General features: G+C 40.3%; 1 protein-coding gene across 1 annotated transcript; it reads right to left on the reverse strand.

Annotated features, from left to right (window-relative positions):
- Window positions 1–1,313: 1,313 nt before the first annotated feature.
- Window positions 1,314–21,776, reverse strand: LOC127448455 (11-beta-hydroxysteroid dehydrogenase type 2-like). Its single transcript, XM_051710986.1, has 5 exons — window positions 21,271–21,776; window positions 9,532–9,744; window positions 5,499–5,684; window positions 3,629–3,766; window positions 1,314–2,748 (listed from the first exon to the last, which is right to left on the reverse strand). Exons 1-5 carry the CDS (start codon window positions 21,542–21,544, stop codon window positions 2,315–2,317), a joined length of 1,245 nt encoding a protein of 414 aa, XP_051566946.1. The 5' UTR covers window positions 21,545–21,776; the 3' UTR covers window positions 1,314–2,314.
- Window positions 21,777–22,244: the final 468 nt, after the last annotated feature.

A 22,244-nucleotide genomic window follows, 5' to 3' on the forward strand; every position in this document is an offset into this window, starting at 1 on the left:
TCTCTGAAAAAAGAGAAAAGTCCATAGGGGCATTAATCTCTAACACATATGGCAAAGCAGTGATGGACCCACAATCAGCTTCAGACACATCTGGTGCTGATAACCCTGTGCTAGAGTAGGGATTATCATGATGCACCATAGCAGCTGCCGAACTCAAGCTCGCGAGGTGGGAAGCAAGGTCGTTAACCTATTGTGCTAAGGCAGCAACTGTGGCAGCTACATCTTGCCTGGCACGCTTTGGCTGGTGAGCACTAGTGGAAGTACCAGTGTGTTTGTGCTTAAAAAACTGCCAACAAGCCTCCCTTGCTTGAGCAGAGGATAAAGCAGTTAATGCAACTTTCTGGCTGCTCACGGCCCTGCCACACATGTTCAATACCAAGACATGGTATACAGGAGTCATGGCCATCTTGTGGTGGCATGGGGGCTTGGCACTGAACACAGGCATGCCCACTTACTATTTTAGACATGTTACAGATAAAAAGTATATACTGTATACTTATATTTAAACGCAAATCCTATATATATACGTATATATAAAATGTGTGTGTGTGTATACGTATACACACACACACACACACACACACACAAACAAACAAACAGCAAACTGATTGCCGTTCTTTCACTCAACACCGCCACTGCTGCCACAGAGAGATGTCATTCAGCTCTCCCTACCACACGCTGACTGTGTGCTATGGGGAGGGGCAGCGATCGCACACAAACACAAACACACACAGAGGCAGCACTCTGCCAAGTGTTGTTATTGCTGCTGTTTTTCGGAATGTGTGTGCTTAATCGCGTGAGCACTTTATTGTGCAATACGGTATACAATGCTTCCAATGTTCCTGACATGGTTACACCAAGAGGGACGGTTAAAGCCTTGCTAACAATCAGTTTCAACAAATTACCTAGACTCGTCTGCGTTAGCGTTGTAGAGCAACAGTCCTGTGACCGCGTTAACACCTTGTTATGGTGTGATACAGTATAGCTGCGAGAAAATACTAAGAATTATATGCAAGCAAAGGTCTCGGGGGGGGGGGGGGGGTGTAAGTTGACCAAATGTTATTGAGCGAGGTGGGAGTAGGTGGTAGTTGACATTTTGCGGCCAGTTCGGCCCTGTTTCATGGCCAGCCAACTGTGAAAAGTCCCGGTTCTCCCTACGGCCAGTCCGCCCCTGCTTGTAAGGCACTGGCTTCATTAAACAAACTAACATTTTCAGTTACCATAGCTACAGCCAAATGCTAATTACCACAGCATAACTGGGTGGCTGGGTTTCAGTAAAGCGATTAGAGGTCACTTAGCATTCACAAAGATCTTTGACAAGCTAAAAAGAGACAATTGTTAATGTTCTCTTACAGGAAATCCAAAACCCTAGGAACAGATTATATTTTAATAAACTCTAGGAATGATCAAGTGAACAGTTTACTTGTTTTCATGTTTGTATAAAATTCACAGTTTAAGTGATTTAAGAAAATGGCATTAACATGCCAAAAAAAAAAAAAAAAAAAGAAAAGTAAAAGAAAAAAGTGACAGATAAATCATCAACAGAAATAACAAATGCAAAACTATGGAGTAAAATACATAAAAAAATACTTTTTAAATACATTTAAAAACCTGACTTTAGAAACCATTTGAGTCAATTGGTCACTAAAAAACAAACAAATAACCAACAACAATATACTATATTTACTTGATGTTGCACTACAACCCAATCTAACCCTGGCCTGATCACAGTATCATTACAATTAGCCACTCAGTGCAGTAATTCTGAAAAGCCTCAAGTGTTTCGGTTAATGATTGCATTCTGCATGCCTTAGTAACAGTGGCTAATTTAAGATTTTTCACTAGACTTATAACTGTCTCTCTACAAATTTATGATGTTGGAAGGTGACCCATATCTCCATAGTAAACACCTAGAATGTATGCATTCTGCAAAATACATAAACTAGTGTATACAATATCTGTTTAATTTGGCCATGCCTGAGAACTTGTATTGACAATAATTATGGCCAGTGGGCATGGTAGATTTATTACTATTGTTATTATTATTAGTACTACTATTATTATTATTATTAATTTATTTACTTCATGATGCTAAAGAGTGTCAATTTCCTTGTAGGTACTGGGCCATCCATAGATGATTTGGTGCAATTCAGTGATCCCCACAAAATATTACACAATATTGTACAATAAAAATAAAAAAAAATAAGAAAAAATAAAATAAAAAAATAAGCGAAAAGTATATACAATGGAAACAAATGACTATAAACAGATCACATTAGTGGTGCTAAAGGATTTACACTGTGCTTTACCTAAACTAATCAATAATCTTTGTGAAGCTGATGTTGTTGTTGTTACTGTTATTCATGTTATAATTTATGCAGTTGTTATTGTTGTTGAGGCTTAGGTTGAACTGTTTCCTCAAGGCACGAGGCGCCACTGTCTTCTTTACAAACAGTTTCTGGAGGAACTTGTCACTGAGGCTCAAAGGGAAGTAGCTGCAGATAAAGTACATGAGTGTTAAACCTGGCCCGGCGTAATAGCGCACCTGGGGCTCAGGAGACAGAAGTGCGTCCACAATGGTGTCAATTACAGGGCTCAGATCCTCTCTCGCTGTCTTGGCATGACTCTGGAAGTTTTCCTTGATCTCCAGTAGGTATTCTTCCCCATATTCTTCAAGAAGGCTTGGGGGCAAATTCTGGATCAGGTGCTTGTACTGTTTTTCCCAGTATTCTGTGTTACTGCTCTGCCCTGAAAGTGAAGCAAAAGGGCAAACATGATGCAACATGTACCAACGAGGGGTTTTAAGGAGACACCACTTCAGGATAGTTTGGAGACAAAGAAGGGAGGTCTGTAAACCAAGATCTGAGCACATTTTATCCAGTTATTTATATTGTAACCCCAAACCTGTATTTGGCAAAACAATCTGTTACATCTCTGTGCAGAGAATAGTTTTGAGCTGACTCAAAATCAACTCAAAACCTGATGAATCCTTGCACTGAAGATTTAAATAAACAGTTTAAATGAGAGCTTACAGTAACTGCCAGTTATTTCAGAATAACGAGGGCAGTTCATTTACTTCACTGGGCACAGTGACGTTGTCTTAATTCCCTTTTCTTATACACTGTAAAAAGTGGTAACCTGAAATTGTTACCTTAAAGAGCTATTTCTACCTAATCTAACCCTTAAAATTAGTTGTCTCCATTGATGCATTAAAATGCTGGCAAGTATCAAGATTTATGTTCATGATATAAAAACAAACAAACAGGGGAACTTAATGTTAGTTAATTCCACTTCTTGTCTGTACTTTAGTTAATTTACCAAAAACAATCTATAAATCAGTTCTTTCAACTATGTTAAAAAGGAGGTGGACAGTAACACCAAATATCTGTCATATATTAGTAGCAGACTGGAAGTAGGCCTTGCCGAATAATTTGCTGCAATTGTGTGTGTTTTCGATTAAGAAATACAATTTAATAAAGGTCTCACATCTACATTGCATCAATCATTTATTACTAGAATTATCTATACTAGAACACATCAAACCTGGTCATACTGGATCGTCAAATTGGAAGTATATTTTGGTACAGTATATGCAACTTGATTGTAGAAGTATTACATCAGTTATCACCTGTCTTAAAGGCAGAGGGTAAGATGGTGGAGACTTTGACGCCCCATGGCTTGAGCTCATGACGAAGAGTGTTGATTAAAATATTCAAAGCAGCTTTTGAAGCCCCATATGATGCCAGACAAGGGAAGGGATGCTCTCCTACAGGATTTAAAAAAAAAGAGACATTCAATGAATGTTCTTAATCAACATCACAATGTAAAGCACTATACATTTTCTCATTTCCTTCCCTGATTTCATCTCCTCGAACAACGTTTTTGTAAATCTCTCACTATTGTCATCACATAAACATTTTTAGGAGCAAGATGTTTTCTTAAAGCCAAATGAAAACAATGTGACAAGAGTTGGGGAAACAGTAAAGTCAGTATACAGTACTCGTTTGACAAAGGAAGTGTCCTTCTTTGTGTGGGCAGTAAAGACAACTATTATGAAAAAGGAGAGATGTGGATTGTAGCCAGGGTCACAGTCAGTCTAACAGAGGACACCCCTGTGGAAGTTAATTGCATATTCTGACTGTTTATGTGTGGTTTTGCCTCAAGCCTTTGTGGAATAAAAGGGTTTGTGTTCAAATCACTTTGGCCTAGCCACCAAGAGGGTGTAAGGTATGCGTTAAGACAACAGACCTCCTGTAAGTCATCTGACAGAACTCTGTTCATCTCTTTTTCAGTAGCATCTGTTGTTCATGATGGCTAAAACAGTTAGTTTTATTCAACAGTGAGACTGCTTTGATGGAGACATCTTTATTTAAAAGAGCTGTGTGCCAGTGTTTACGAAGAGCTCAACAGTGTCCTGAGCCAGGCTGTTACTCATAGAACCATAAGGTTTTGGCATGATGGCAGTAAACAAATGGAGACAAATTCAGCAGAAACAGGCAAAGCTAAGAATCGAATTTCTCATAATGACTAAATATCAGTCTGAGGCTGAGGAGTGTACTGCTATCTGTGGAAATCTGAGAAGGAAAGAAAACAGGTGGATTACAATGTGGACTCCTATTAGTGTTTGGATAGGTTGGATTAAGCCAGAGGGAAGGCATAAAATAAACATTTGACAAACAGAGTACCATTTCTAAGTACTGAATGCTTAATGGCAGAGAGAGAGAGAGATAGGGCCTTAGAGACTCAAAATTAGATTTTGTACACTGAAACAGGATCCTAAATTAAACATGTAGTTTAATTTACTCTTTATTTTCTTTCCCATTTATTAGGGGGAAAATTCTGAGTAGAGTGAGTAAAGTGACTTGGATAGACAGTGGATGTATAAGTTTACTTCTGTAGCAGCACTGGTTTTAGTCAAACTGGTCTCATAGTTATGCTACTATACCAACATTTTTGCAAAATTATTTTTATGTGGCTCTGGCACTAGAGGCACTACAGCAACATTGACTTTTATTCCCTTTCACATGAGTCCTGCAGTGCACACGAGTCAACACTTGACCGAAAGTGTCACAGAAGCACCACTAAATGACGTGGTTGCTTCAGCAACTGCATTTTTCATGTCATATTTGCTTTTTAAGACACTATCGGTTATGTTTAGGTTTAAGGTTTAGGGTAGGGAGGTAGGTTTTGTTGATTTAAAACTCCATAAAGCATTAGTCCTCAAAATGTCACCTGTTTTTCATGTCATATTTGCTTTTTATGACACTATCGGTTATGTTTAGGTTTAAGGTTTAGGATAGGGAGGTAGGTTTTGTTGATTTAAAACTCAATAGAGCTCCCATCTGTTTTGGAGAAAATTTAACTCACTTTTAGCACAACAAAATTGAAATTTTTCTTGCCGCGATATGTGCAATGAACCACGTCACATAATTTTGCAAAACTGTAGACAGTTTTATTTATTAGATCAGACTGATTTCAGTGCTCAAGTGTATGTGTACCTGAAGGGCTGGAGATTGTCACAATCCGGCCTTTAGCCTTTCTCAGAAGTGGTAGAAAGGTCTTGGTAACAGTGAGTGTTCCAAAGAAGTTAACCTCCATGCATCCTCTGAAGTTGGACATGAGGGAGAGCTCGACATCCCCAATATTCACACACCATCCAGCGTTATTTACAAGCCCCCACAAATCTAGAGGAACAAAATATAAAGAAGAGTATTATTCTGTTTCTAATTTCTAAAAAATAAAGAGTCTCAACCGCGTCAGTTTCTTGAGCAACACAGGAAAATTATCAACCTACGATGTTGCTCCTTATTCCAAACTGCTGAAACCACAGATCTTTTCCTCATCACATTTTTGTACTTGAGACCAGAGCAATAAGCTCTGTATTGTTCTGAACTCCTGGCACCTATGATTTCAGATGGACAGAGAGATCTAGGTTTCTTCAGCAAATGTTAGAAAGAAGTGTTTGATTGTTTGTGAGAAGACAGCAAGTGATTAACAAACTCTCTTTATTGTTGTGCTGAAACTCTGTAATTTCCCAAATTACCATCAGCAGAGTTTAATAGCTAGTTAAATGAAAAGACAAGGCACTTATGCTGAGATTTGTATTATCTTAACCCCCACCTCTACTTAAGTCTGCTCACTAGTTTGGTGGAAATGTCAACAGAATAAAGAAACTAACTCCAAGAAACAATAATATGACAAGGGAAGCTAAAGAAACAGCTTGTGGAAAAACGTAACTATAGTGGGTTTGTTAAAAATGGCATAGTACAACTACATGCATAGAACTAAAGTGAGTCTGCCAGAAATGTCCTCACATTGTTCAAATATAAAAATGTACTTTCTAAAGTTTTTTTTCTTATTATTTTTTCTCAAAAAATGAAAGACTTGTTTTCATGTGTGGTAGATAACATATCTTAAATTTTCTTTTATGTTTTTTCATATTTAATATTTATCATATTTATTTATTTTTCCTCACTTGTGTAATGTAGTTGGCTGCTGACAATGATGACAAAGACGAAGATGACGTGAAGATGAAGAACCCAAGTGCAGTTTATTTACAAACGTGAACCAGTAACCCTGACTACAAAACAAAACATGAACACGGACTAAACTAATCTAGACTAGACTTGACTTGACTTGACTATGGCTTGACTTGACTACAGTGTACCAAACACAAACCATCACATACAATACTTCACAACCACACAATGGAAAACATGAGGCTTAAATACAAGACATGGGAGAACATAAACCAATGAACAAACAGAACTCATAACAAGCTAATTAAACAATAACCCAATGAAAACATGACACAAGAACATGGAGGGAAAACAGGAATCACATGACAAGGGAAACAGAAACACCTGACATGAACCAGGAACTAGAATTTCAAAATAAAAGACATGAATCAACACAATACACATGACATATCCCCCCCACTAAGGGGTGGCTCCTGACACCCCAACACATAAACAAAACACGTAAAACATGACATAAATTCAAAGTTCTGTAGGGAGCTGGGGGGGGGGGGGTGTCTTGAGGTGTGGGGCGTGGTATGGTGAGAAAGGGCGAGGTGCATGGTACCAAGGCAAAGTCCGTCGGGGGTGGAGCCATGAGAGGCTCGAGGCGCGGAGCCATGTAAGGTGGAGCTGTGAGAGGCTCGAGGGGCGGAGCCATGGAACGTGGTGCCCGGAGAGTAGCCGAAGACTCGAAGGGCCAGGGTGGAGCCGATGGCAGGGAGGACCAAGGCGGTGCTGGAGGCTCGGAGGAGCAAGGCGGAGCTGAGGGATCGGAAGACTGAGGTGGAGCCGGTGGGACTGAGGACCAAGGTGGAGCTGTAGGGAAGGAGGTCCCCGGTGAAGCTGACAGATCGGAGGGACGAGGCACAGCCAGAGGATCAGAGAGCCAAAGCGGAGCCAGGTGACCGACAGACCAAGGAGGAGCCGGAGGGACGAGGGACCCCGGCACAGCTGACTGGCTGAAGGACCGTAGTGGAGCCGAGGGAACGCTGAGCTGAGGCAATGTCGAGGGACCGACAGGCTAAGGCGAAGTCCAGGGCTCGGAGGGTCCAGGCGGGATCGGAGGGCCGAAAGTTCCCCTTGCCTGCTCAGGAGAACTAAGGGTGGGTATAAGGGTGGGAACCATCTCCAGGTCCGACTGCTCAGGTGTGGCCAAGACATGGCATGGAGCAGGCTGAGGCGTTGCAGTGACGTGGCACGGAGCAGGCTGAGGCGTTGCTGTGACGTGGCACGGAGCAGGCTGAGGCGTTGCTGTGACGTGGCACGGAGCAGGCTGAGGCGTTGCTGTGACGTGGCACGGAGCAGGCTGAGGCGTTGCTGTGACGTGGCACGGAGCAGGCTGAGGCGTTGCTGTGACGTGGCACGGAGCAGGCTGAGGCGTTGCTGTGACGTGGCACGGAGCAGGCTGAGGCGTTGCTGTGACGTGGCACGGAGCAGGCTGAGGCGTTGCTGTGACGTGGCACGGAGCAGGCTGAGGCGTTGCTGTGACGTGGCACGGAGCAGGCTGAGGCGTTGCTGTGACGTGGCACTCTGGCTCGGCGGCGGCCATGACGTGGACCTCTGGCTCGGCGGCGGCCATGACGTGGACCTCTGGCTCGGCGGCGGCCATGACGTGGACCTCTGGCTCGGCGGCGGCCATGACGTGGACCTCTGGCTCGGCGGCGGCCATGACGTGGACCTCTGGCTCGGCGGCGGCCATGACGTGGAACTCTGGCTCGGCGGCGGCCATGACGTGGAACTCTGGCTCGGCGGCGGCCATGACGTGGAACTCTGGCTCGGCATCCGCCTCCCTCACGGTGATCAGGGAACCGATGAACCGTAGGGCGAGGTCGATATATTGAGCCAGGCTGTGGGAACTGCGACCGCCAGGCATCAAAAAAGAATTGGACTCATTCAGACCAAATCTAAAACAGTCTTTGAGGGCAACCTCATTAAAGTCCACCTGGCTGGCTAGACCGCAGAAGTCCTCAACATAGTCCTCCAGGGGACGATTCCCCTGACGTAGGCGCAGAAGTAAAACTGCTGGGTTCATGGTTGGGTGAAGTATTCTGTAACGTAGTTGGCTGCTGACAATGATGACAAAGACGAAGTTGACGTGAAGATGAAGAACCCAAGTGCAGTTTATTTACAAACGTGAACCAGTAACCCTGACTACAAAACAAAACATGAACACGGACTAAACTAATCTAGACTTGGCTTGACTACGGCTTGACTACGGCTTGACTACGGCTTGACTACGGCTTGACTACGGCTTGACTACGGCTTGACTATGGCTTGACTATGGCTTGACTACGGCTTGACTACGGCGTACCAAACACAAACCATCACATACAATACTTCACAACCACACAATGGAAAACATGAGGCTTAAATACAAGACATGGGAGAACATAAACCAATGAACAAACAGAACTCATAACAAGCTAATTAAACAATAACCCAATGAAAACATGACACAAGAACATGGAGGGAAAACAGGAATCACATGACAAGGGAAACAGAAACACATGACATGTACCAGGAACTAGAATTTCAAAATAAAAGACATGAATCAACACAATACACATGACAACTTGGCTGATCCAAAATGCATGTGACCCCATTTTGGAAAAGCATGGAGAAATTGTCTCTCTCTCTCTCTCTCTCTGTTGTTTCTCTTTCAGAAATCTACTACAAATTCAAATTGAATTTCTGTCACTAATAACTAATTGAATTTAATAAGTCACTGTGAACTGCTTTTGTATGGAAATCAGTGATCTCAAAATTCTTTAAAATATCTCCTTTTGTGTTGCATAGAAAAAAGAAAGTCAAATGGTTTGAAACAAAGATGAGGGTGAATAAATAATGACAGAATGTTCATCTTCAGGTGAACTATTATTTTATGAAAACCTTATTTAAAATTTAAATCAATTGACCCAATAGACATCTACAGGGGGATTTTATGTCTGCAGAGTTTTAACCTGTTTGAGCATTTGTGTGTATGTTCTGGCATTGTGTGAAAGTAAATCCTCACCTCTCATGCCAAGCTTGGCCTTGGTGTCGAGCAGGGCTTGTTGTACCTGCTGGGGCTGGGTGATGTCCACCTGCAGGAGGGTAAGTCGTGATGAACAGACCCTGCGCAAGTATTTGGCTCCCTCACCTTCCAGGTTCAATACAGTTGCAAATATTTCAAACCCCAATGCATCCAAATGTTTTGCTGTAGCGTTACCGAACCCTGAATCACAACCTATAGAGGTGGAGAAGGGAGAATCAGAGAGAAGGAAAACATGAGAATATAATGCTCTGTTTTAACCAAAATCTACAACTCAAAATCTTTAGAACACTGCTCAGAATAATGTTCTTATTATGAGACTATTTCCCAATTCAAAAGCATGATATGCAATACTATAACAATAATACCACTATTATAACAACACTTTCTCATATGAAATATGCACTGTATGGAAACTAAGAAGGAAGCACTGTCAGCACTGGTAAAATGTAATCTTACTTCAGTGACCTCTGAACACCTAACAAGGACACAACAGCAAATACAACAAAAGCGCAATTATGTTAAGTCTTTAGTCCACATCAGGTTCCGTGATAGTGACCCATCAAGACTCTTATCTTTTTACTAAATTACACAGCTTACAGAGATATGGGTGCTGATACACATTCTTCATTCTTTGAGAACACTGTCCTTACCGTCCAAGGGGACATTGTGGCTTTTGGAGCTCAATCACTCAATCATATCAAATATGCAAATCAGGACTTTTAATTAGCAACAAATGCACATAGGATTAATTCCGTGCACATGATTATGATATCTGGGACGGGGACACACACACACACACACACACACACTTACTGGGGTGATTGTTTTAAAAAGACAGGACAAAAAGGAGAATAACAGTAGACTCTCTGTTCTTGTTTCTGCACCGATGTGCAAGTTGTTCTTGGAAATGAGCAACAGTATGCACACAGACTGTGTAAACAAAAGTGACATGAATAGATACACAGACTATAATATTTCTGAGGTCTACAACATAACTGAACCACTGGGCTTTACAAATGAAATTTCTCTGCATGTGCCAATTTTGTAATTCATAGTTCTTTTAAAAACAATTGTTAAGAATTTTGTTCCCTGTCAAACCAAACTAATATACTGTATGTTCAATTATGTGTCTCTTTTGTTTGGCAAGGAATAGTTGTATAATTCTCAAAAAAAAAAAAAAAAAAAAAAAAAAAAGGAATTGGCACACACACTTAATATCAGCGTGTGTGTGTGTGAGAGAGAGAGGTGGGGAGGTGGTTAAATATTTTATAGAGTGTCTCCTGCATATCACACTATCCAGAGGTCAGTGTCCTCACTTTTCACCTCCAATTTGTGAATGTGTGGCAAACAATGTTCACAGTAGTTATGATAACACTTGTTACTCAGTGTACAGAGAACACAAACACAATCAAACCTTTGCATTTTAGAGCAGCTGTTGTCTCAAGGTATTCTGAGGACATGCAGGAATCTGTCTACACCCTTGTTAGGCCCTCTCTTTGACAGGGTCTTGAGATAGGGAAGTTTTCCTATACCAATATCCCACCTGACAGGGAACATTCCAGCAACTTAGACTAATGTTATGTAAAGGTTAGGAACAAACATTCATGACTTTTTTATTTTTAGTTTTATTATTAGGCTATTTGATAAAAGTTCTCAGTGTTAGAAGTAAACAATCTGATTACATTATTGTTTGTGTGACCTTTACACTAGATTTTATTTTATTTTTATTTTATTCTGAGAGTGAAAAAAGACTGATAAAGTTTAAATAATGTTCTACTCACATTAAAAAAACTGGACATTTACACTTTCCTACCAACACAATGTAACTTTTGAAAAAAAATGTAAGAACGTACATTTGTTAGACATTAGACAATTAGCCATTACAGAATATTAGACATTATATTAGAAACTTATCACACTTTTGGATGTTTTGTAATTAATATTTTAACTATGCAGAACCTGAAAGCTACCAACATTAACAGAAATTGGTAAAACTTTACAATAAGTTTGTTTTTGTTATACATTAGCTAAGACAGCATTTAACATCAACTAACAATAAACAATACTTTTACAGCATTTATTAATCTCGGTTAGATCTACATATACTTTTTGGTATTTGTATATGTTATTATTAGTTCATGCAAAAATGAGTGTTCTGTGTGTAAACAAACAATGAACATTTATTTTGATATATTCACATAACCGAGATTAATACATGCTGTAAAAATATCATTGTTCTTTTTTTGTTCATAATAACTAATGCTTTATCTAATATTAACAAATACAGCCTTACACTGTCAGAAAAAATTTGCAAAAATTTTACCTTTAGGTGTACAACATCTTGTTACTGGGGCACCCACTATACCCTTTTTATGTTTATCATAACATATTTGTACCTTAACTGTCCCGAAAGGGTACAGTTTCCTTAAAGTGTAAAGAAGGTACAGTGGGTGTACCTTTGAGGGTACTGCCCCAGTGACAAGCTGTTGCACATTTTTTTTCTGACAGTGTATTGTAAAGTGTAAAAATAAAAATCAGACTAGAATATTATATATATATATATATATATATATATATATATATATATATATATATATATATATATATATATTCTAGTCTGATTTTTATTTTTGCAATTATAATCTCCGGAATCAATTAGGTGAATCCTCTGTGGACTCTGGCCACTCAGTGCTACTCTTAAACCTTCCTCATCTAGTTAGCTGACATGATCCTGTTCTGTCTACCCTTTGGTCCCTGTCTATTTTCTGTTTGTGTGTGTTTGTCATGTGTATGTGTAATTGACTGTGTATGTGTTTGTCTTAGCCACGTGCTTCCCTGACCCCATCTCCTCGTTACCCTCATCACTCTCCCTGTTTAGTCCTTGTCATGTTTATTGCCTTCACCTCTTCCTCATGTGTTTTGCCTCTATATATTGTGCCCTCTTCCCTCTTGAATTTGTCAGATCGTTTTGTGAGTTTTGCTAGTAGTCTGCCTGTGCGGTCCTAGTTATTATCTTTACTCTTGTTTATGTTTTGATTTGTTTTCTCTCCCCGTGAGTTTTGTGTTACCTAGTCATTGTCTTTATTCTAGTTTATGTTTAGTTTGTTTTCTCTCCCTCATGAATTTTGTGTTGCCTGTTATGTTTTCAGTTGTTTTAATAAAATATATTTTATTTTTCACTCATTCCTGCATTTGGGTCCTCATTCCTGACACATTCTGTGACAGTTACCCTTTTCAACTGGCCGGGCCAACAAGGCATGGCAAGAATGTAGAACTTTATGTGCCCCTCCCCCTCCCACCCTAATTGCTCACCATGTACTGTTATGTAACATTGATATTGATATTAGTAGACATGGGTCTTACAAATCTCATTCCACTTTGAAATGACCTGCACTCTGGAGTTGCTCCAGGGACATTGAGTAAATGAAGGGCCTGCCAGAGACCCGATGGGCCAGAAAGGAGCAGAGACACTTTTCTGAGTTTCATCACACACACAAACGGATACACACCCTCTCTCTCCTTCTGCCTCCCACACATGGGATTGCAGTGAAGCCCACAGAGCTGAAGGACAGTCAGGACTGGCCGTGTGTGTTGATCAGTAAAGCGTTTATGTGGAACCACCTTCGCCTCAGTGAAAAAGAGGTATAATTGATACAACGAACAGTTATAATAGAAAGTAATGTTTACATAAATATGCATCTGCCTCACCCAGGGACAAGAATTTTTAGACCTCCAAATGGTGTGGGATTAATCGTACTTCCTCCAGTTGTCCTTTAGCATGCAAACACAATGAGAGGGCCTCATGATGCATGATCAGATGTCCCAGTGCCCTTCATAACACATATGGACTAATGTCATATGATACTTAGTAGCTCATTTAGATTTCCGGATTGACGTCATACATTAATAAGAAATGTTGGTCTTCAGCTAGTCTCAGCTTTAGATGTCATCATGCCCACAGACTATGCTCACATTCTGTTCACTAATCGTCTGATGCAAACTGCACACAAAACCAGAAAATGCTCCCTCTGCCTAGTAAGTGCATGGTGCGAATAACAGGGGGTCTAGGGTGGTCTCAGAACCCCTGAATGCAAAAAGAGACCCCCTGGTAAGCTAATTTGTGCATTCTTGGGGGGCTCTCATTTGAAATCATGTGATTAATTAAATACGATTTTATTGTAGTGTGGCAGGGCGGAGGGCAGGGCCGGGTCGTGATTCTACACACCCGGCTCCTAATCAGGCTGATTAGCCCGAGAGGGATAAGGGCCGAAAGGAGACGGCAGTGCGAGAGAGTTACGGACAGCTGTCCGATACCTGTATGTGTTTGTGTGTCTTTTTATTTAATTAAATATTATTATATTGTTAAGCCGGTTCTCATCTCCTCCTTTCCATTGATGTGTTACATGTAGTAATTGCAGTAATGCATATATTCAATTGACACCAAAATGTTTAATTCTGTTCGGTGTAATTTTCTAAAACCTGATCAGAATCGGCGCTGATCAGATTTGAAGAGCATATTTTTTAAATATAATTTCATATATGCATTTACTGTATAATGTTGCCTGCATTTCCAAAATCAGTAACTGCAGGACAGGGTCCACTCAGAAAGAATTGACCCCCCCCAGGTGTCAATGTGTAAGGGAGGTATGGGGAATTCCAAGTCGATAATCTGACACTGTGCGAACTACGAGGCGATCGTCTGTGTTCCGCGACTGCAATCGGGTCCTTCAATAATGTATAACGTGCGAGGAAGAGACCAGGGGCCCACAACTCACATGGGACTCAGCAGGTGGCGTCTGCCACCCCATTTTCACGGGAGGAGCGCGTCTAAATGCTTTCAGCTGGAGACGCTGTTGTTGACAAGGAGACGGTGCACAACCGTGAAAGGTGTTCGTGTAGTGCATGTTCAACGCACAGCAGTCCCCCCACCCCCCCTCAACGACTTGAAGGGGGCCTCGGCGGACATGCTTTAAAGAACCCCTGCATGTCAGAAGGAACAATATGAACTGTGATTGATCACTTTACAAGTCAGTCAGAAGGTTCTTCCTGTCTAAGGCCATGTCCAATCCATTTTCATTTAAAAACTAAAGCTGGCTCTACTCAGAACAATTCGAATTGGGTGGGAGGTGTCACACTTAATGACTGTTTTCGCTAATCTTACCTTCCTAGTCAGTGAGCCTGTCACATTTACAAATTAAAAATGGAGCCACATTAATGACTGCCTTTGACTTTGTTCTGTGCCTTATCACTGCAGCAGTAGTATAAATATTAATGACAACCGGCTACTTATAATCGTTATTGTATATTTAAACGGTTCCTTACCATGTACACTGAGTTCGCCAGCGATCTTCGACCACTTTCTTTTTCTTTTAATAGTCTGTCATGATATGACATATGAGATATGTCATAAAAACATACATGCTTACTCCAAAGAGCAATAAACTTCTCCTCCAAATGCACCATCCACGAGCGCTTTCCAGACGGCATGTTTTTTATGCAGAAAAAAATCACTTCCTTTCTCCGGCAAAAAAAAACTTTATGCATGAACTGCACTCACTGGTCACTGCCTTGGTGGCGTGTTCCCGCCCTACCCACAGCCAGTGATAATTTCAAGCAAGCCAGTTGTGTATTTTCAGTGTTTCAAGACATTAACTCAGCTGGGAGTCCAGACAGTCAAGTGATTAACACCTCCCGCTGAGACGTATTAATGGGCACTCTGCCTCACTCTGTAAGGGATAATGTACAGTCAGCCGGTTGTTATCACACAATAAACCACGACAGGGTGATTTAGGGCCCTGACACGAAGCGGGCGGTCCTGCTTATTACACTGCTACTAACCAAATAAATAAATATATGGATAGAAAATATTGATTTGTGTTGAAAATATGTTATTTGAGAAGAAAGAAATCGCTAAACAGCTGGAATCAACCTCCAGTGTGCACTGGAGTTCTGTTGATGTTTATTTTGTGAAAATGCCCGTCTGACTCCTCAATAATCAGCCTATTACTAGACTACTTGCCAGATAAACAAATAAATAGACATGAAACATTGATATGAGTTTAAATTATTTTATTAGCTTACTTGTAGAGATTGCACAGTGAGCCGAGAAGCAGGAGAGATGGCTCGCAGAACCCGGATGAGCGGTTTAATACGTCTAAATCCCTGGATGTGTGATAGTTACAGTGCAATATCTGACCACTGGTTGGCGCCATTGACCAATCAAATACAAATAATCCAGAGAGCCGTGTAATAAGTTAATGAAGCTAACACCCGCGGGGGCCTGGGTAGCTCAGCGAGTATTGACGCTGACTACCACCCCTGGAGTTCTCCTGCTGAGTGACTCCAGCCAGGTCTCCTAAGCAACAAAATTGGCCCGGTTGCTAGGGAGGGTAGAGTCACATAGGGTAACCTTCTCGTGGTCGCTATAATGTGTGGTTCTCGCTCTCGGTGGGGCGTGTGGTGAGTTGTGCGTGGATGCCGCGGATAATAGCGTGGGCCTCCACGTGCGCTACGTCTCCGCGGTAACGTGCTCAACAAGACATGGGCAACTGAGATTTGTCCTCCGCCACCCGGATTGAGGCGAGTCACTACGCCGCCATGAGGACTTAGAGTGCATCGGGAATTGGGCATTCCAAATTGGGGAGAAAAGGGGTATAAAATAAATAAATAAATAAAATGAAGCTAACACCTGAAAATCATTGGAAAAATCTAGTGTAGAGCCAGCATAACTTCATTGTTTTTCAAAATATCTGGTAATAGAGAGCTTTTTTGGAATTTGCTGGAGGAAAACGGTGCTCCAGTGTGGATGAGATGGGTAAAAATAGCAAAATCAATGGGTTTTCAACTGAAAATGTATTACTTTGGATGTGGCCTAAGCTGGCAGTTCTCTAGCTTATTATACACTGATTGAGTCTGACAAACCTCCAGAGCTCAGGTGGGGAGTGTTTATATAAAAAAAGAAAAAAAAAAAAACAGACTAAAGAGAAGGTGTTACAAGCCCTCTTGGGTGGCACTGATATTTACCTTGTGTTTGCAGGTGGCAAGTTAGTGAGGACAGATGAAGTAACGAGAGTGTGTGCGGGATGAATCTGTGTGAGTGAGACTGGCTGTGTCTCGTTTGGAAGGCTGCGTCCTCCGGAGATCGCATTTGTCGGCCGCATACGTCATCGAGGCTGTCTCGTTTCAGAAAAGCGAGTAGGACACTTCGAATGAAGCCTTCGAATGCGACCTTCTTTCACAGGAATTCAGAGGATGCAAGAGGTGTATCCTTCGTGGGCACTCACAACCCACAATTCTTTGCTTCAACAGAAATGCCAATTTGCCCATAAATATGATGTTCAAATGCAAGTAATGTTAATTCCCAAGTTGAAGTACCTCAGTAGATGGGTGCAGGGTATATAATATGTATAATTAGAGTAATATATAATTAAAATAAAGTATTAGACTAAAAGTACACCTGTAAAATCTATTTTCTTTTCTCTTTACGTCATTATAATGCTCCTAAAATGTACCTCATACATTCCCTTCTAAAGGGACTTTGTTCCTTCTCACTCGAAGTGCTCGTGCTTGTTAAAGAGTGGCGTGCTGTCATAGCATCCATGATACGTTCCGTTTCCGTTTGTCCTATGAAGGCTATCTGTTTAAACGAGATTTGTTTAAAGGAGGACGCTCGGTATACTGCAGCCTTCAAAAAACGCATCCTACCTAGCACGCAGCATTCCAAACGAGACACAGTCACAGTATGTAACTCTAGAAGTTCACACATTCATTCTGCTAAAACCTGGTGTTAATCACAGCTTTGTGCTGTCATCATGGTTTATTGGCAATGTGAAATCAAGTGAGAGAGAAGGGAAGAAGAAAATATATTGGTTTCAGCTACTGGTTTCAAACATTATGAAAGAAGAAAGGTGAGATTTACAGGAAAACAGTTTTTGGAGAGAGCATGGATGTGTGTGTGGTTCCTTTTATTGGGCAATTTATATAAATCCTCCATAACAATAAAAACTATTTTCAAAGAAGGCTCCATTATGGAGCAAGAAAAGTGTTCTTTGTAGCTCATAGAAACAGATCCCTCAGATATTAGGAGAAAAAATTAGAAGTCTGCTGCCTGATGGCTATTGATAGCTCTGTCATAGTGAACATTACAGAACTAATTTCAAAGCTGGTGATGTACAGGCTGTACTTGTGATCTATGGGCTGTTATACAGTTTGACTCTTGCCAGGCTTATAGTGTGGCTGAATTCAGCTGACTTAAAGTTGTGGAGTCAGCCAATCCTTTAACCTTAACCCCCTGCCTCAACGCAATTCAAGCTCTAACCTTGCCTTTAACCAATTTTTTCTTTTTGTTTTGTCCTAAGTGTAATTTGAGATGGTAAATTTATGACAATTTGATGTCCAATAGAAATATTTATCAAAAATATGATGACATTTCACAGTATATAGCTTTTGAAGTAAAGAACATATAAATAGTAGTGCCATCAGAACCTTATGCTCGCTCTCTCTCTCTCTCTCTCTCTCTCTCTCTCTCTCTCTGTAACGATATGCAAAGAATGGTGGTTATTTGGGTGCTGGTTACTATGCCAATAGACGTCAGACAGCTTTGGGGGATTTAAGGAACCCATATGTGTTATTTCTGAGAAAATGATGTCAATCAAATGCTCATAATCTGCCTTTCAAACTTGTGTACCTGATCAAACTTAACCCCTTTGTTCTGTTATGTGAACCAGCTGAAGGGAAATGAACATGCCTGTTGTTTTTCATAAAAGCTACTTTACACTAGAACATTTATCCCTCACTATATATAGCTCAAAGAGACAAACCTGTCATTTCTGAACTCAAAAATTAACTGGCACAAACATGTAACTTATTAACTTCAACTATCAACAAAAATGTTTGGGAAAAAAGCTTAATGGTTCAACTTAAAGGCTATGAACAAAAATATACCCAAATTCCACTCACAAAATAAAATTTTCATTCCAAATGCAATGTTCAATAATATGTGGATGTGTGTGTGTCTACTCCCCAGGTTTTCAGATTATTGCAGGTTTTGCGCTTTGCCTTACAGCTGTATAAAATGCCAAATAATTTGTATCTAAGCATTTCTTTTGAGGTGTTTAGTGCTCCTTTAAGCTTTAGGGGCTAAAAACATGATAAAGAATATAACAGATAAATGAGTGTTCAAATGAGGTACATGGCTACTGAAGGAGCTTAGGAACCAGCTTACACAAAGGTCTTCCAAAACCACTTAACAGTCAAATAAATCAACACATAATTGCCTTTATTCCACAAGGTCTGAATGAGTATGGCCACAGTGTTGTTAGATTGTTTTTAAGGGCTGGGTTTCCCGATAACGTTGCAACTTAAGCTTTAACGATCATCTTAACTAACGTCGCTTGTTATTTTACGATAGAGTAATGCCTGTTTCCCAAACCAGCAGATCGCTCGTTATAAAGTAGAACTTAAGTGCTTCGTTACGGGAGCTGTCCAGTCCAAAGATGCTGATCACTTTGGCCAGTATGTCCAGGTGTTTGTCTTCCAAAAATGAAAATAAGTGGGAAATACTGACAAACATGGAAGTTGTTTGCAACCTTGTAGAGACACCGAAATGTATTACCTAACTATTACAGAATTTAATTAAAGAAATAATTATGGCTTTAGTAAGACAGAATTTCAGATGTATTGATGCTCAATCATAGAGATTAATGAAAGTGAAGCAATAAATGCATGTATTGTGAATGTACGCTATGTGAATCATAAGGGGCTCTCATGTAGCCTAAAGTTTGTTGGTTGGAAACTGAACAAATGCACACAGTACAGGATTAAATTGATCCACTCATAGACCTTCCTAAATAGTAACAGATCATCTGGTTAGAGTTCAAGTTACAGTGTACTTGTAGCCTTACTGCCATTATGCATCATGCAATTTGTTACTTGCCTTGTAAAAAGACTATAGGCGAGCCGATTTGAACTAGCCATTGAAGGAAGAAAGAAGAGGAGGAGGATGAAGAGAGAGAGAGAGAGAGAGAGAGAGAGAGAGAGAGAGAGAGAGAGGGAATCTCTCATTGCACACTCTCGCTCTAGTCTCCTCCGTTAACCATATTTTAATGATTTATTAAGGCATATTTATTTAAGTTTTTAACTGCGTGGTCACATTACTCAAATATGTCTTCTTAAATAATCTGTTTAATAAGAACATGCCATCTTTCTATTGCCATTACAATTATGCTTATCAAAGAAAGCTAATAATAACGTTATACTGTATTACGTGTCTTGTAAATTTAGACATATCACGTCGCATGTGCAGACTGCAGAGACTGCCTATTGATTTCATAGCGATTTTTTGCAATACTTTTTTATCTTCTGAAATAGTTTACAATGGCTTTCCAATAATCAAAATATATTAATACAATTTATTAATCTGTGTAAGTTGCCAGAAAGGTATGTTTAAATTGCACTTAATGGACTTAAAAGCGGTTCAAAGCTTTCGTTAATTTCCGAACGTTTTTACAAACTAGATAATTATGCTTTTGGGAAACGTGCCTTAGAGATGAAGTACTACATAATGCTGCTAACGTTCTACTTAGTGCTTTGGGAAACCCAGCCAAGAGCTGCTGATTGAACATTTCACACAGGCACACATACCACACGCACAAAAACGTGCATGCACACACACACGCATAGAGAAAAGAGGTCATTTAATTCCTGAAACCTATTATGGTGAAAAAGCTGTTTTGATGTTTGGTGACTGGACAGAATGTGATGAGTCCATACAGTAGTAACACACTGCAACCAAAGAATATAGTTAACAGTGCACACAATGCATAAAGGTGCAAATGTACAAGGCCAGTAAAAATTGTAATGTGTATAGATGGCAGCCCTCTGATTTGATATCGTATGTGTTGCATAAGTTCATTTAACTTAGAATCAGATTACTGTAGCCAATTAAGAAACAGGTAAATCATCTTAAAGCACTTTCTTCTTCAACTGGCAAACACAATAAAGATTTATAGACAACAACTTAGAAGGAAAGAGAGACAAGAGCAAAAGCATAATCTACACAATGCCCATCAAATTTGGCATAGCCTGAATACAAGAAGGGTCAAATATGGGTCAATGCAGTTATTAAATAATTTTTGCAGTTAGATGAGCAGTAATTGGCTTTATATGGTCTGGTTAAATAAGCATGTTTTAAAAGGATAGTACATACTGTTTAGGATCAAATATATTTAAAAAAAATATATATATATAAAAAAAGTGGGTAGAAGTGTATCTAACTGAGAAAGTCATTATTGTGGGACTTCCCATTCAAAAGTAAATTATAATAAAGAGTGCAATGACAAGGTGCATTAGGGTGTCTACAAATTGGTTTCTTCAACAGGGTGAACAAGTTCTCATTTCACCTTTGAAAGTTACTGAATCATTAACATGTCAGTTATATGATTGTGGCAATTTTAGACAAACAAAATCCAACCAGCATGACCTAGATTTCTCAGCTGTCTCTACAATCACTGCTTATCAGTTCACATGCATTTTAGGTCAATACCTATAATTATTCTCTGAGTCAGCCACATTAGAAAAGAACAAAACACTAAGAAATGAATATAACTCATCTAATAAGGAGGAAGTCTCTCAGCAATAATCTATAAACACAGTCTAAACTTTTCTCTCTCCCCTATCATTTAATTTGCTCTTTGTTCTTCCTTTTCTCTCGGTTCTTACCTGTGATAAAGACTGCCTTGCCCTCCACTGGCAGGGATGGCTTGGGGGTGGCCCATGAAAAGTACAGCCAGCAGGAGACACAGAGGACCAATCTTGCCAGCACAGCAGGCATGCACAAGGCACACAGTCTCTCCAGGAGCAGAGTGGCACTCAGCCATGCCATCACCGAGGGCATGGCACTCATATGGGATGCCAGAAACTTCTTCACTGCTCCACCAACAAAGATGGACATGACTCCGATGTAAATCCAGAAGGTCACTGCACAGTCTTCCATTGTACTGGAGGTGGAAATGCTTTATAGTCTCTCCCTGCTTCTTTTTTTCTTTATTTCTTTCTCTCTTGTGCTGGTGCTGTCACCTTTCCCTCTTGTCCTGCCCCTCTCTCACTTTATTTCTTTGTCACTGACTCTTTCTCAAGTGAGATCTCACTTACAAATGAGCAACCATGTGCCTACTCAATGCCCTACAATCACAGAATACACACACACCTCACACATTCCAACTCAGAGTAGGAGCTAGTGAACAGATCCGTCTGACTGCATGTGTGTATATAGTGTACTCTGCCGAAAAGGGGAGGGACTATGTTCAAGCAGATGTAATCAAAGCCCAATCGCCAAAGCTCTGCTGCAAATTTCAAGTTCACCCCCCGCCCCCCCCCCAAAAAACAAAAACAAAAAAAAAACACCACCACTGTACATACATTTGTCTCCTTTCCAAGACGACATGTGCTCTGCTTTTCTTTTTCTCCCTTTTACTCCTTTTGTTTGTCTTCATGCATCAGTTGTACTTTACCTATGCTGTGCAAACTTTTTTTGTCCAGTATCATGAAGTATCGGTGTTGAATTACAGGTGTCAAAATTTGAGTGACATACTATTATCTTTAAACCTAAATCTCCTTTAGATGGACACCTGCAGATTCATGCTCCCCACATAGAGTATGCACATTAAAAGCTTTGTTTAACAAACACATCAGCA

This window comes from Myxocyprinus asiaticus, chromosome 1 (assembly GCF_019703515.2).
Source record: "Myxocyprinus asiaticus isolate MX2 ecotype Aquarium Trade chromosome 1, UBuf_Myxa_2, whole genome shotgun sequence".
In the NCBI taxonomy this organism is placed as follows: Eukaryota; Metazoa; Chordata; class Actinopteri; order Cypriniformes; family Catostomidae; genus Myxocyprinus; species Myxocyprinus asiaticus.

What these genes read in the sequence shown, in the direction of transcription:
- LOC127448455 (XM_051710986.1), bottom strand. Translation starts at nt 21,544, where the DNA reads ATGGAAGACTGTGCAGTGACCTTCTGGATTTACATCGGAGTCATGTCC. An exon ending in CAAGGCAGTCTTTATCACAG is followed by an intron (nt 9,745 to 21,270) that starts GTAAGAACCGAG and finishes CCACCTCTATAG; the next exon opens with GTTGTGATTCAGGGTTCGGT. An exon ending in ACCCTCTGCCTTTAAGACAG is followed by an intron (nt 2,749 to 3,628) that starts GTGATAACTGAT and finishes CTTCACTTTCAG; the next exon opens with GGCAGAGCAGTAACACAGAA.